The 12,829-nt window shown below is 36.2% G+C and overlaps 1 protein-coding gene across 1 annotated transcript; it reads right to left on the bottom strand.

The window, feature by feature from the left end:
- Positions 1 to 342: 342 nt before the first annotated feature.
- LOC117215180 (cytochrome P450 6B1-like) lies at positions 343 to 9,812 on the bottom strand. The gene is made up of 5 exons (XM_033461594.1): positions 9,293 to 9,812; positions 4,806 to 5,328; positions 1,124 to 1,345; positions 675 to 926; positions 343 to 540 (listed from the first exon to the last, which is right to left on the bottom strand). The coding sequence occupies exons 1-5, from the start codon at positions 9,629 to 9,631 to the stop codon at positions 365 to 367; spliced, it is 1,512 nt and encodes a 503-aa protein (XP_033317485.1). The 5' UTR covers positions 9,632 to 9,812; the 3' UTR covers positions 343 to 364.
- Between the last annotated feature and the right edge of the window lie 3,017 nt (positions 9,813 to 12,829).

Raw genomic sequence — 12,829 nt, forward strand, 5'->3', positions numbered from 1 at the left:
CAGACTCCGGTGTTCTTTCATCTCCGACATATATAATAGTATAACTGTACCCGTATACATATATAATATATTGTATATCAACTTTATGTATTAACTTATTATTAATTTTTAATATTATATATCAATATTTATTATTAGGTATATGTTCTTATGCGCAATCGTGTTTAAGTATATCATACATAAACTTAAACGTAAGATTTCGCAACAAGATACGCTACTATTCAGTCAACTTCGTCAATATATAACAAAAGAGTTATAAATATACAGAGCAAAGAAGGAAAGAAAGAAATATAGGATATAATAATAATTACTGCTATTTATTAGTCATTAAAATATGTTAGAAATTAAATAATCATAAACGTTTTTATGCTGCCGCAACCTTTGACATTTTCAGGTATATTCCATCAGCGGGTTGGAGAAGGAACAATTGCCTCTTCTCAGGTTTATATACTTTGCGAGTCTTCTCACATACTTCGACCTTGAATTTAGACACGATGGTGACCATTCCTACATGCAATTGTTTCATTGCCAATCGTATGCCTGAAAGAAATATTATTTGACATTGTTATTAAGATATTTGATATTATTATTATTAAGATCATTTGAAAATTATTGATTTCAAAATTCATAATTTAGGAACATTTTATTAGTTTTTTTATAAGAACGCTTCTTACCACTGCAGTGTCTTGGACCATCTCCAAATGGTAAGTGAGCCATTGCATGTCTGGTCTTAATATTTTCATCGGAAAATCTATCAGGATCGAACACTTCCGGATTTGGATAGATTTCTGGGTCTTTTTGAATTGCATAAACAGGTAGGAAGATTTGTTGACCCTTTGGTACGGTGACTTTTGTTCCTGAGAATGTGTAGGTTTCCATCGCTGTTCTTGACAGCCATTGGATTACTGGATACTTTCTTAAAGTTTCTATTAATAAATATACAGTAGTTAGGTATATTGAATACGCTTGGCTGTAAAAGATAATAATTTTTCAATTTTAGTTAGTAACTGGAAATTAAGAATTAAAAATTACGCATCAATGCATTGAAAATAATTTCAAATGAATAGTAATAGACCCCGTCATGAAATAACGTTTTAATGAAAACTGTAAGAATTACATATACCTAGTAGGCACGCATTTAGATATTTCATTTCGCATATTCCGTCATAAGTGATCTCCCCATTATATTTCTTTAAGACACTTTGGATTTCCTCTCGGAGTTTGTCTTGAACTGTTTGGTTCCATGCAAGTTCGTACAAAGCGTTGCTGATCGTCAATGAGGAATTTCCGAAACCAGCAAGGAAGAAAAGCTGAGCCTGAGATGCCAGAAACAAACTATCCGCTTCTGTAAATAATATATTATAGTGACTGTATTTATTTGATGAATTTATTTACAATAATGAAACAGGAAAGTACGACTATTTAGAGTTATTTCTTAATGTAGTAATGTAATACAACTAAAACAACTAAATTGGTACAACTAATCAATTTGCAATTCACAACTCACTACAATCGACAACTCGCAACTAACTAACTTTCCCCACCGAGTCATCCATTTATCACAGTTTTCACACTCCCATCACATGCACATGTTCCGCAGCCGTCCATGACCAACGATAGTCACGTACGCCTTTCCCAAGTTCTTTTTTTTTGTGCATACAATTTGTCCAGCAAATTTAGTAAATTTTTCTAACACTTTATTACTATATAACACGTGGATGGCTATCCCCAGCGGGATACCATTTCACAGTTTGTCAATTATATTTCTTTAACAAGATCGGTGAGATGTTTTGTCCTTAGCCTTCTTTTGATATGGGTTTTGCACGTTTTAGCAGCCAGCTGGTTTGGATGTGTTGTCGTTCTTTCCTTGTATTTTCTTGCGTACTTGCCGATTTTTTTTTTAACCGTTGGTATTTTCAAGTCCTTGCGTATATCCTCGTTTCTAACATACCATGGGGCGTTGACTATTGTTCTGAATAACTTCGATTGTAGCGAGTTTATTTATGTGGTAACTTATATGGGTCTTAGAGTAAGGACAAGTGATGATGTTTTATTTAGAGTTAAGTTTAGTTTAATAGGCGATACTCAATATAAAACCCGATTACAATATCGTCGTACGTCTTATTATCATACTCGACTCTCAACTTCCAGATTCATACTCTCCGGCTCCTCCACTTACACTCTCTGATTTCTCAACTCACACTCTGGCTGTTCTAGCAACCCTTTGTCTTTTCTTAGGCCCACCACGCACGTGTTCCGCAGACGCTCGTTGTCAGGGTCACGTAGGCCATTTCTACAAAACTATACAATTGAAAAGACCGACGACACATTGATGGACCTGACGGCGCCTCGGCTCTCGCGACATTGTTCATGGTGAGCTTCATGTTTCTTAGGCCAACAGGCATTCGACAAAGTATGGCACGAAGGGCTACTATACAAACTTAAAAAAATTCCTACCACACACCTACTACTCCACCCTAAAGTCCTACCTAACCAATAGACAATTCATGGTCAATACTTAGACACCACTTCCACAACATTTCCAATAGAATCTGGCATGGCAGTGTCCTCGGACCCCTGCTGTTCTCCATCTACACTGCCGATTTACCAATATCAACAGAGATAACAATAGCAACATTTGCTGACGACACAGCGCTATTAGCTTCTCACGCAGACCCGATAATTGCTTCATCCACTCTCCAGCGATGTCTCGACTCAATGGAAAAGTGGTTTCATAAATGGGGCTTCAAAATTAACGAAAGGAAATCCTCACATGTAACCTTCACGCTCCGAAAACAAACCTGCCCCCAGGTCACTATCAACAATGCAACAGTTCCTAGCAGGGACTCAGTCCGATACCTGGGCATGACCCTGGACAGGAGGCTAACTTGGAAAAAACATATCTCAGATAAAACGAAGCAACTCAAGGACAAACTCAAGAAATTCTATTGGCTCACAGGCCGACGCTCCAACCTAAGCACACAGAACAAAATTAGCCTCTACAAGACCGTAATAAAACCTGTCTGGACCTACGAAATCCAACTACGGGGAACAGCAAGTAACTCCAACATTGAAATACTTCAACGTTTCCAATCGAAAACGCTAAGATCCCTAATCGACACACCTTGGTATGTTACCAACGAAACAATTCACCGCGACCTCAAGATACCCACCAACCAAAATAGAGGCAATGCAAGCTAAAATTCTTAGAACAATAGTAAACGCACCATGGTACATTAGAAACGAGGACATTCGGAAAGACCTGGGAATACCAACGGTCAAGGAAGAGATTAGCAGATGTGCAAGAAGGTACAGAGAAAAAATAGCAACGCACCCGAACCGGCTGGCAGCGGAAACGGTCGACACATCAAGCATAAAAAGAAGATTAAAAAGGAAACACCCAACAGATCTCACAAAGGACATAACCTAACAAACAAACACTCGCCTCACTAAAGAAATAAAATAATCAAATTCGAAGATGGTATCTCACTGGGGGTAGCCATTCACATATTACTTACCAATTAAGTTAGAAAAATTTACCAAATGACCAGCTGGACAAATTGTAAAGTATAAATTAAATAATAAAAAAAACTGGATGAATATTTTGTCTAACAAAGGTATCGAGTAATAGTATAGCTCTTCTTAAAAAGAAATAGTTGTAGCGGCACTCGACAGTAAACATTACAACGGTTTCTGTCCCGTAGCTCGCTATACGCAGACTCTATTCTCCGGGTAAGATGATGACCAAATGTCGATGCATCTCCACATTACATGTGCAGCTAGCCTGAGGAGCCGCTATCAATCTTAGGATTTAGTTAACTAAAGTCCTTCAAACAGACAAACAGTCTTTGTCCCAACTACGGGAAGATAGGGGAAGTCTGCTTTTCTCACGAACGATGCTTCCCGCCAGCAACTTTCCCTCAAGGGCGGCTAGCATCCTTTTCTAACCACAAACATGGAAATTGACCAACTAGCAGTAACGCCAATTTCCCTCACTTTCCGGACGAAGGCTTTCCTCGACGAATCCGATGATCTCGTGTCCTTATACACACTCCATCATAGTTTTCCTCTGCAGCATCATCGCGACGGAAAGTCATTCTCTCGTGAGGTCGTATTAGCGAGTTACTTAGCGTCTTTGCGCTCGGTGGATATTCCACGTTTTAACAAAGAGTTAGTTTAGTAATACTTGCACCGTAGCCAAGCAAGTTGAGTACGACTTGGGTTTTGGAAGAAAGCGCATTCTGTTATCCCATTAAACGCGGTTTCGTTATTGAACCTAGGATCATTGTCATTAGCTCCTCAAGTATCTAATTACCACGGTTACTTGTCAAATTCTGTAATAATCAGATTGGTGCTAGTCAATGTCTTCTCTATTTCATAATAACAACGTGTAATCCAAATGAAGATTCGTTTCACGCCCCTAACCCTAATCATAATGTGAATCCGACAAATATATTTCGCATCTTCTTTCTCTTCCTCCCTCTCTCTCTCTCTCTTTCTCTCTTTCAGTTTTTCTTCTTATAATTAATATTATAATATACTAATTCTAAACAATAATATATGAAAGATTATCACAATTTAAAACTTAGTTTTTATTATATAATCTTCAGGTACTTCAAGTCATACTAGCACATAATAAAAAATCAGTGTCTCATTTACTCTATACTTTACCAAATTTGTATGGATTCTGCATAAATAATTATGTACATATTTGCAAACTTGTTTAAAAGCATTTAAACTTTTATCGAAGATGAAGACAAAAATACAATTTTTTATACAAAAACAATTTTAATCTTTTTTCTTACCTTTAAGGTTAATTTTCTCAGGGTGTTGTCTCAAATCTGCCAAAATATCGATAACATCTTTTGTGTGAACATTATTCTGAATTCTGTAATCCATAGCTTCTCTGGTGGCTGTTTCGAAGAAATTAATAACATCATGATCAGTGAAGAAGCGACCAAAAATTCTGAATAGGAATGGATATTCCCTCAATCTATCCGTGAGAAATTGTCCGGTGTTTGCTGCAAGAGCTCTCTTTCCCATTTTACGAAACTGACAGTTCTCATCCGTTATAGCATTCGTTTGAATACTAAACGCGCAAGCAGCGATCACGTCAATGGTGAATTTCGCGGCAGTATCACGAAATTCAATCGGCTCGCCCTTTTCTGCTAATTTCTCTAGGTACTTGTCATAAGTGTTCGCACAGTCTGTCATCAAGTGGAACATTTCCTTTAGCTTTCCTGTCGAGAAGAAGGGTGAAAGTTTGATTCTTAGTGGTCTCCATCTTTCTGCTTCCAGCCTGAAGATTTGCTCAGATAATGGTTCGACCTGTAAAATTATAAGAATTTTACCTGTTTGTTATATGTGGTATGAAAGATAAGCCGGAAACAATTTTAATACAATTATACTTATATAATTAGGTTATAGTTAATATAAATAAATATATTATTATACGACTACTCAGCGGCTACAATGCGGGTACCACAGGTTTTTTTTTTATTTAATTATTTACATTCACAATTTGTCCAGTTTGGACATTTGGTAGAATTTTTTAGCTGTTTGATTATCATGTGGGTAGCTACCCCCAGCGGGATACCATCTTCGTGTTTGTTGGGTTGTATCCTTTGTGAGGTCTGCTGGGTGTTTCCTTTTCAGTCCTCTATCCATGTTTGAGGTGTTGATCGTTTCCATAGCTAGCTGATTTGGGCGTGTTCCTATTCTTTCTTTATATTTTCCTGCGTGTCTTCTAATTTCCTCTTTGACCGTTGGTATTCCCAGGTCCGTATATCCTCGTTTCTAACGTACCATGGGGCGTTTATTATTCTTCTAAGAATTTTAGCTTGTACTGTCTCTATTTTGTTTATATGGCTCATTGCTGCTGTCCCCCATAGTGGTATTCCGTACGTCCAGATTGGTTTTATGATCGTTCTGTATATTTTTAATTTATTTTCTATGCTTAATTTGGATTTTCGACTTGTTAGCCTATGCATTTGTCCCCTTGTTGTCTGTATTTTGTCTATTATTGATTTAGTATGCTGTTTCCATGTGAGTTGTGTTTCTAGGTGGAGTCCTAGGTCAAATGACTTGCCTTGTTTGCGGTATGTGCGTGCCATTCAGTAGGATGTTTGTTGGTGTCTGTTTTCGCAGTGTGAATGTAATATGGTTGCATTTATCGGGGTTTGCTTTTATTTGTTTATCTTGCAGCTATTTTTCTATTTTTGTGATATGTTCTTGTAGTAATTTGACTGCTGTTTCTGGGTTAGTGTGCCTGACTAGTACGGCTGTGTCGTCCGCGAATGTCAGTATTTTGCTATTGGTAGTTGTTGGTATGTTGGCCGTGTATAGTGTGTATAGTATTGGTCCTAAGACTCTTCCTTGCGGAACCCCTGCCTTGATGTCTTTGACTTCAGAGTATGTGTCCTTGATTTTTATTACGAAGGTTCTGCTGCTTAAGTAATGTTTTATTAATTGGTATATTTGCTCCGGGAATTGTTTCCTGATTGTTTGTAGTAGGCTTTCGTGGTTTATTTTGTCAAATGCTTTCTCAATGTCCATAAAGAGGGCTGTACAGTATTGTTTGTTTTCTAGTGCTAGTATTATTTCGTTGACTAGCCTGTGCATTTGCTCTATTGTGGAGTGTTTATTCCTGAATCCAAATTGATGGTCCGGTATTAGTTTTTCTTTTTCTATTGTTGGTTTTAGGCGGTTATATATTATTTTTTCTAGTAATTTGGAAAACGCAGGTAATAATGATATTGGCCTGTAGGATGCAGTTAGATGTGGATTTTTGTTTGGTTTGGGTAACATTATGATCTGTGCTATTTTCCATAGTGCAGGTAAGTACTGTATTCTTAGAATTGCGTTGAATATTATCGTTGTTAGTCTTATTGCCTTTGAGGGAAGGTTTTTTAAGATTTTTCCATTGATCAAGTCAAATCCTGGTGCTTTACTTGTCTTTGTTGCCTTAATTAAGTTTGTAACTTCTTGCGCTGTTGTGCTGAGTATGGTGCAGCATTTATCAGTTGTGTTGCTGGCATTTTCCACTTCTTCATTTGTTTGCCATCTGGGGATGCTGTTATTAATTTCGTACGGTGAAAATATATTTTGTAGGTGCTTCGAAAATTCTTCTGCCTGCTCTTCGTTGCTTCTGGCCCATGTGTTGTCCATTTTTCTGATTGCTGGGATTGATTTTATTGTTTTCTTAACTTTGTTAGTGACTTTCCATAGGGAGTAGTTGGTATTCTCATGCGCGGATAGTGATTCGATGAATTTTGAGAATTCGTTATTATGATGTTCCCTTATTTTATTCGTTAATTCCTTTGTAAGTTTATTTAGGTTTTTCTTGTTTTCTCGTGTTCTCTGCCTTTGCCATTGAAGCACTGTTTTACACGTCCGTTTAGCTCGGCTGCTCGAACAGAACTCGGTACCATAAGTAACGCGATTACGACAAGAATTAAAATGATTCTGGTATAATCGGACATTCCCATTTGATACTATAAATTATAAAAAATTATAGGTTGAATCAAAATCAAAATTAAAGGTAAGTCTTCGTTAATTTTTGCTAACAATAAGAAGCATTTTGTACTTTTATAGATTTTGCACTTTTGTAAATAAACGATAAAATGTACCTATTATGGTTAAAGAAGATACTCTTACATAAGATATTGATATTTAGTTGACGTTATGTAATAGACGAACCAACATCATAACAATGTCGCAATTGATAAATTTCGTATAAGTAGATATGTCCGGTTCGTCGTTATTACAAGAATTTCAACAAACGCACATATACAAAGTTTAATATCTACAAAGATACAGACTAGTATCTAATAAGGTCCAAAAACCTTGAGTTGTTGATAGCTTGAATTTAGATTATTTAATTTAGATTACGATAGATTAATGAATGTTTTGACAAAAATAATTATTTGCATTAAAATTTTAAGTAATTTCATTATACAACTTTGATATAAGTGTAGTAATTGTTTTAAATGTCAAATAGTGGTTTCAATTATAGTACCTAACTGCTTCCGATTTCTGGGTACATGTACTTGGATAATACTTTTTTACTATAAAGTAATAATATTACAATATATATAAATGCTAATACGAATAATTGTTAAAAATAATGTATAACACCAATAATTTGTTAAAAATAATATAGTGAATGTGTATTCATTTGTAAATACTGAATTCTAAATTCAGTGGTGGGAAATTTTTTCTCTTTGAAGCTACTATTTAATTTACGTATCTTTGCACATTACGTATTCAAAAGTTGTTTATTCGTATCGTTAATATGAACAAACACATCATTTGTTTTCACTTATTCATCATTTCGTAGCAAAACATAATAATAAATATGTGGAATTTACAATTTATAACAAGCTAATATATCTAACAAATAAAGATTCGCTTAAAAACAGAATGTAAAAAATCATTATAGTCGCATTTCTGACTATAAGGTAGGGAATTTGCAATCAACGGGTCATAACAGATAAAGTATAATCACACGTAAAAAAAAATATTGAACTTTGTATCTTATTTACCAATAGCTTATTTTTAAAAATAATGATGTATTTCAATTTGTGTGGAAAATTTTATTTCATTTCGTTCTAATTTAAAACAACGTGAACGCCAACTCATTCAAGCTGTGAATAAATGGCTCACACAATAATAGCTGCAGGTGTTATAGCAATTGAACGTGATTTCTATCAATACAAGTATTGCGAAGCGTAATAAATACCAATAAATATAAGAATAAAATACCTCAATATTTTAGCTAATAAAGCCAATCAACTTTGGCAAATAACACGGAATAAAAGTACAGTTACGCTATGAAACTTCACATATCGAATTTATGATTTCCTTGCCTGTCCATAGGCTATTATTATGTAATTCAGCTCATATCTTAGTCTCTATTTTTCATATGACTTAGAGCGATTGCAAGAAATAAGACCGGAAAAATTGAACAAAACATTGAAACAATAAAAGTTTCAAATACGGTTTTAATATTCCGAACTTTTGTCTTACTTTGGTTTGTTTTTCCAAAATTTGTTTCACTAGCTATCAAACATACTGTATATTTGACTATTTTTATTTGTTCATTCTGGAACTTCTAACAAAATTTATTTAATAGCTACAACAGCTTTATTAGAATGAGCAATTTTCCAATAAACCCAATTATAATATAGCACGTAAAATTTCAATTACTTCATAAGATGTATATATCAATTATCATAATAATAATAAAATTAATGATTTGTTTCAGTAAAACATAAAATGTTAATACATATACCTCTCGTACGGCGCCATGCGTTCTTTGAGCAAACTTGTTAAAATCTTTAATAAGAACATCCTTGATCAAATCCAGATCTCTTAATACTAACAGCGGTTCGTGACCTCCGTAGACTCCAACCATCGGTTCATCTCTAAATTCATTGTAGGCTTTTTGGAAACAGTCCGTAGTCGAATCCTTTCCCAGAAGCACATCCTTGAAATTACCCAAAAATGGAAGAGGCTTTGGTCCTTTGACACCACGTTTTCGCCAGTAGTTTAACTTTATCATAGAATAGTAATAAAGCAGGACGAATACAGTGACAATAAATCCAATCGTCTCTATCATTAGCCAAGACATGATGATTTTGTTAAATTCTAATTTTTATCAAGTTGGAAGAAATTTTGCACAAGCACAAAGTCGATTCCCGAAAGGAATCTACAAAATTAACTTTTTCCCAGTTAGTATGCTTTCTTTGATGCTTCACTGTCCCGATCTATTCGACGAAGTCCCGAAGAATGTAGATATGCTAATATAATTTGCGTCTTAAATACACCCAAATGTCGAAGTTTATCGAAATGTACGATATGCCTGTCTAAAGATGTATTCTGAATTTCGATAGCGCTGCGCCGCGTCGTAAAAACGTTTCAGAATCTTTCTGGGTTCACGAACCTCGCTATGTTGTCGCGTAACAATACTTGCTATATTATATGCAGAAACGCGACAAAACAGACAATGTAATTGATAACGTGATCGAAATCGAGTTGCATTCTTTATGCAGATCTTGAAACGTCGAATCTGTAACGTCAATTTATATCAGAGGCCGGATGTGTGCGGGTTTCACCCCGTATCCTCAGTCACTTAAACTTTTTAAGTTTATTATTTCTGTGTTATCTGTTTATGGGTGGTCCTTGAAACAGCCCTTAGGTTGTTATACGTCCTTACTAATTACGGGGAAAGCAGGGAGTTTCCTAATGAGAAAAATCCAATACTTGACTAACGAAAAAGCTGGTTTTTCCCATAAACAATATTACCTACTAGCCACGTTGGTAGGAGGCTTTCTCCTCCTATCTTCATTTATTAACATGACTTATAACCAATTGGCATCGTGGATCGTTACCCTCACTTTTCCTAACGGAAGGTGCGAACAGCGAATCCGCGTTGTTAATTAAAAAGGGCACACCCACACCGAGCTTTCCTCCGTAATGAGACGAGAACACCTGAGAGAAATAGAAAAAACCATCGAACAGTGAACATCTCTCCGATCAGTGTATGATAAACTTGTGCTAGAAAATAAAGACAGTAGTTGTGTTACGACTCAGCTACTTTATTTCATCAACCTACCCTTAAATTTACGTGACAATACGCTAAGCACAATACCACTGATTTCTGTTATATATGTATAGGTATACATAATTGCTAATATTATAATTATGTATTTTTATTATAATCGTCGATTAAAATTATATAAGCAAGAAGATACGAGTCGATTAAAAAGAAAACATCTAACGAAGATCACTGGCTGTGAGTAATTTTATAGCTAAATATGTAATTGTTACAAATACCTATACCGTTACATTTTAATATTTTATAATCTGTATTGTCATTTTTTGCATATGTTATATGTGTTATATATATATGTCGGAGATGAGAGGAAAACCGGAGCCTTCCCTTTGCAACTTTGGGAAAAGTCCTTTAATGCTTTAGCTTAGATTTTATCATAGCTGTAATCAAGCAATTGTTGTCATTCCATCTGATTGTAATTGTTCGAGATTTGTGATAGCGAAATTGGGTTCGAGGTGACAACTGGTCGCCGAACGTAGCCACGGTCACGGGATAAACGTTTTGCCTGACGAAGGTGTGGAGCGGTTGTATGGTTCTCCCTAGATATGTGGTTGTGGCGTACACGGCCTCAAGAACGGGCCTGGCCACATGGGATTGTACTTTGGAGGTGTCGATATAATGGGGCATACGTTGTATTAATAATCAAATTCCAGACAGAAACTGCCTAGCAACGGCGTTTGGAAATTTCAACGAGTATACATCAAACTTTTGGCAGAAACTGCCTAGCAACGACGATTGGAACCTTCTCGATGCTTCCAACGAGCATATAACAAACAAATGCAATCGTACAGCGAGAAAAATTTCCATCAGATATGATTCGTGTATCGCCTTGGAGAGTGACACATCGAGCAGTATACCGAGCGTCTCAGCAATCGTATTTTTATGCCTAAAATTATTCTCAAAATATATCCACTTTTCATCGCCAGTCACAATTCGGTGGAGAAATGATTTTCTTTTGTATCTGGCGAGCAGCATTTCGCAAGTGGTTTTTCGGTTTTCTTGCTGTCTTTCATTCAGTTCATGTGGAACCCATTTTCCCACCTTCTGGATCTTTCCCATGGCTTTCAAACGTATGGAGACGGCTTCTCGTGTCACGTTTAATTGATCAGCGAGTTGTTGTTGCGTTTGAGCGTCATCCTCATCCAACAATGCTTGCAATTCACTGTCTTGAAACTTTTTCGGTGGTCTTCCACGTTCTTCGTTCCTCACGTCACAATTGCCACTTCTGAATTTTTTAAACCACTCAAAGCACTGTGATTTACCAAGAGCATGCTCACCGTAAGCTTCGACAAGCATTCGATGCGATTCTGCAGCAGTTTTCTTCAAATGGTAACAGAAAACCAATGCTATCCGCAAATCGTAGTTTCCAGGCACAAAATTTGACACGTTCAACGCTATTACAAACTATGCTGTTGTATGAAACTTGTATTGTTCTGAGTCGAAAATGTTTGTGAGATGTCAACAAAGACTTTTGGCATCAATGACGCAGTTTAGTGGTAACTACATTATCAGCTAGGCAAATTCCGGTTTCATACTTACAGGCCTGATATATACGCGTAAATATAATCTCTGCTTTGTAAAACGATGGCAAATTCAAACGAAGAATCGTTACGCGCCCTAAATTCTAATGTTAACCCGACATATATATATCGGGTTCACATTATTATTAGGGTTAGGAGTGTGAAACGAATTTTCATTTGGATTACACATTGTTGTTATACAATAGAGAAGACATTGACTAGTGCAAATATAATTATTAGTACAAGTGTGAATATTCCAGAATTGACAAGTAACCCCGGTGATTAAACACTAATGACAATGATCTTAATTTCGATAATGAATCCGCGGTCAACGGGATAACAAACTTTCTTTCAAACTTTCTTCCAAAGTCTAAGTTGGACTCGATTTACTTGTCTACGATTCAAGTATTACTAAACTAGCTCTTTGTTAAAACGTAAATATTCACCGAGCGCAAAGACGCTAAGTAACTCGCTAATACGACCTCACGAGAGAATGACTTTCCGTCGCGATGATGCTGCAGAGGAAAACTATGATGGGGTGTGTATAAGGACACGAGATCATCGGATTCGTCGAGGAAAGCCTTCGTCCGGAAAGTGAGGGAAATTGGCGTTACTGCTAGTTGGTCAATTTCCATGTTTGTGGTTAGAAAAGGATGCTAGCCGCCCTTGAGGGAAAGTTGCTGGCGGGAAGCAT

The sequence above is a fragment of the Bombus bifarius genome, unplaced genomic scaffold (assembly GCF_011952205.1).
Source record: "Bombus bifarius isolate JDL3187 unplaced genomic scaffold, Bbif_JDL3187 scf7180000009432, whole genome shotgun sequence".
NCBI lineage: Eukaryota > Metazoa > Arthropoda > Insecta > Hymenoptera > Apidae > Bombus > Bombus bifarius.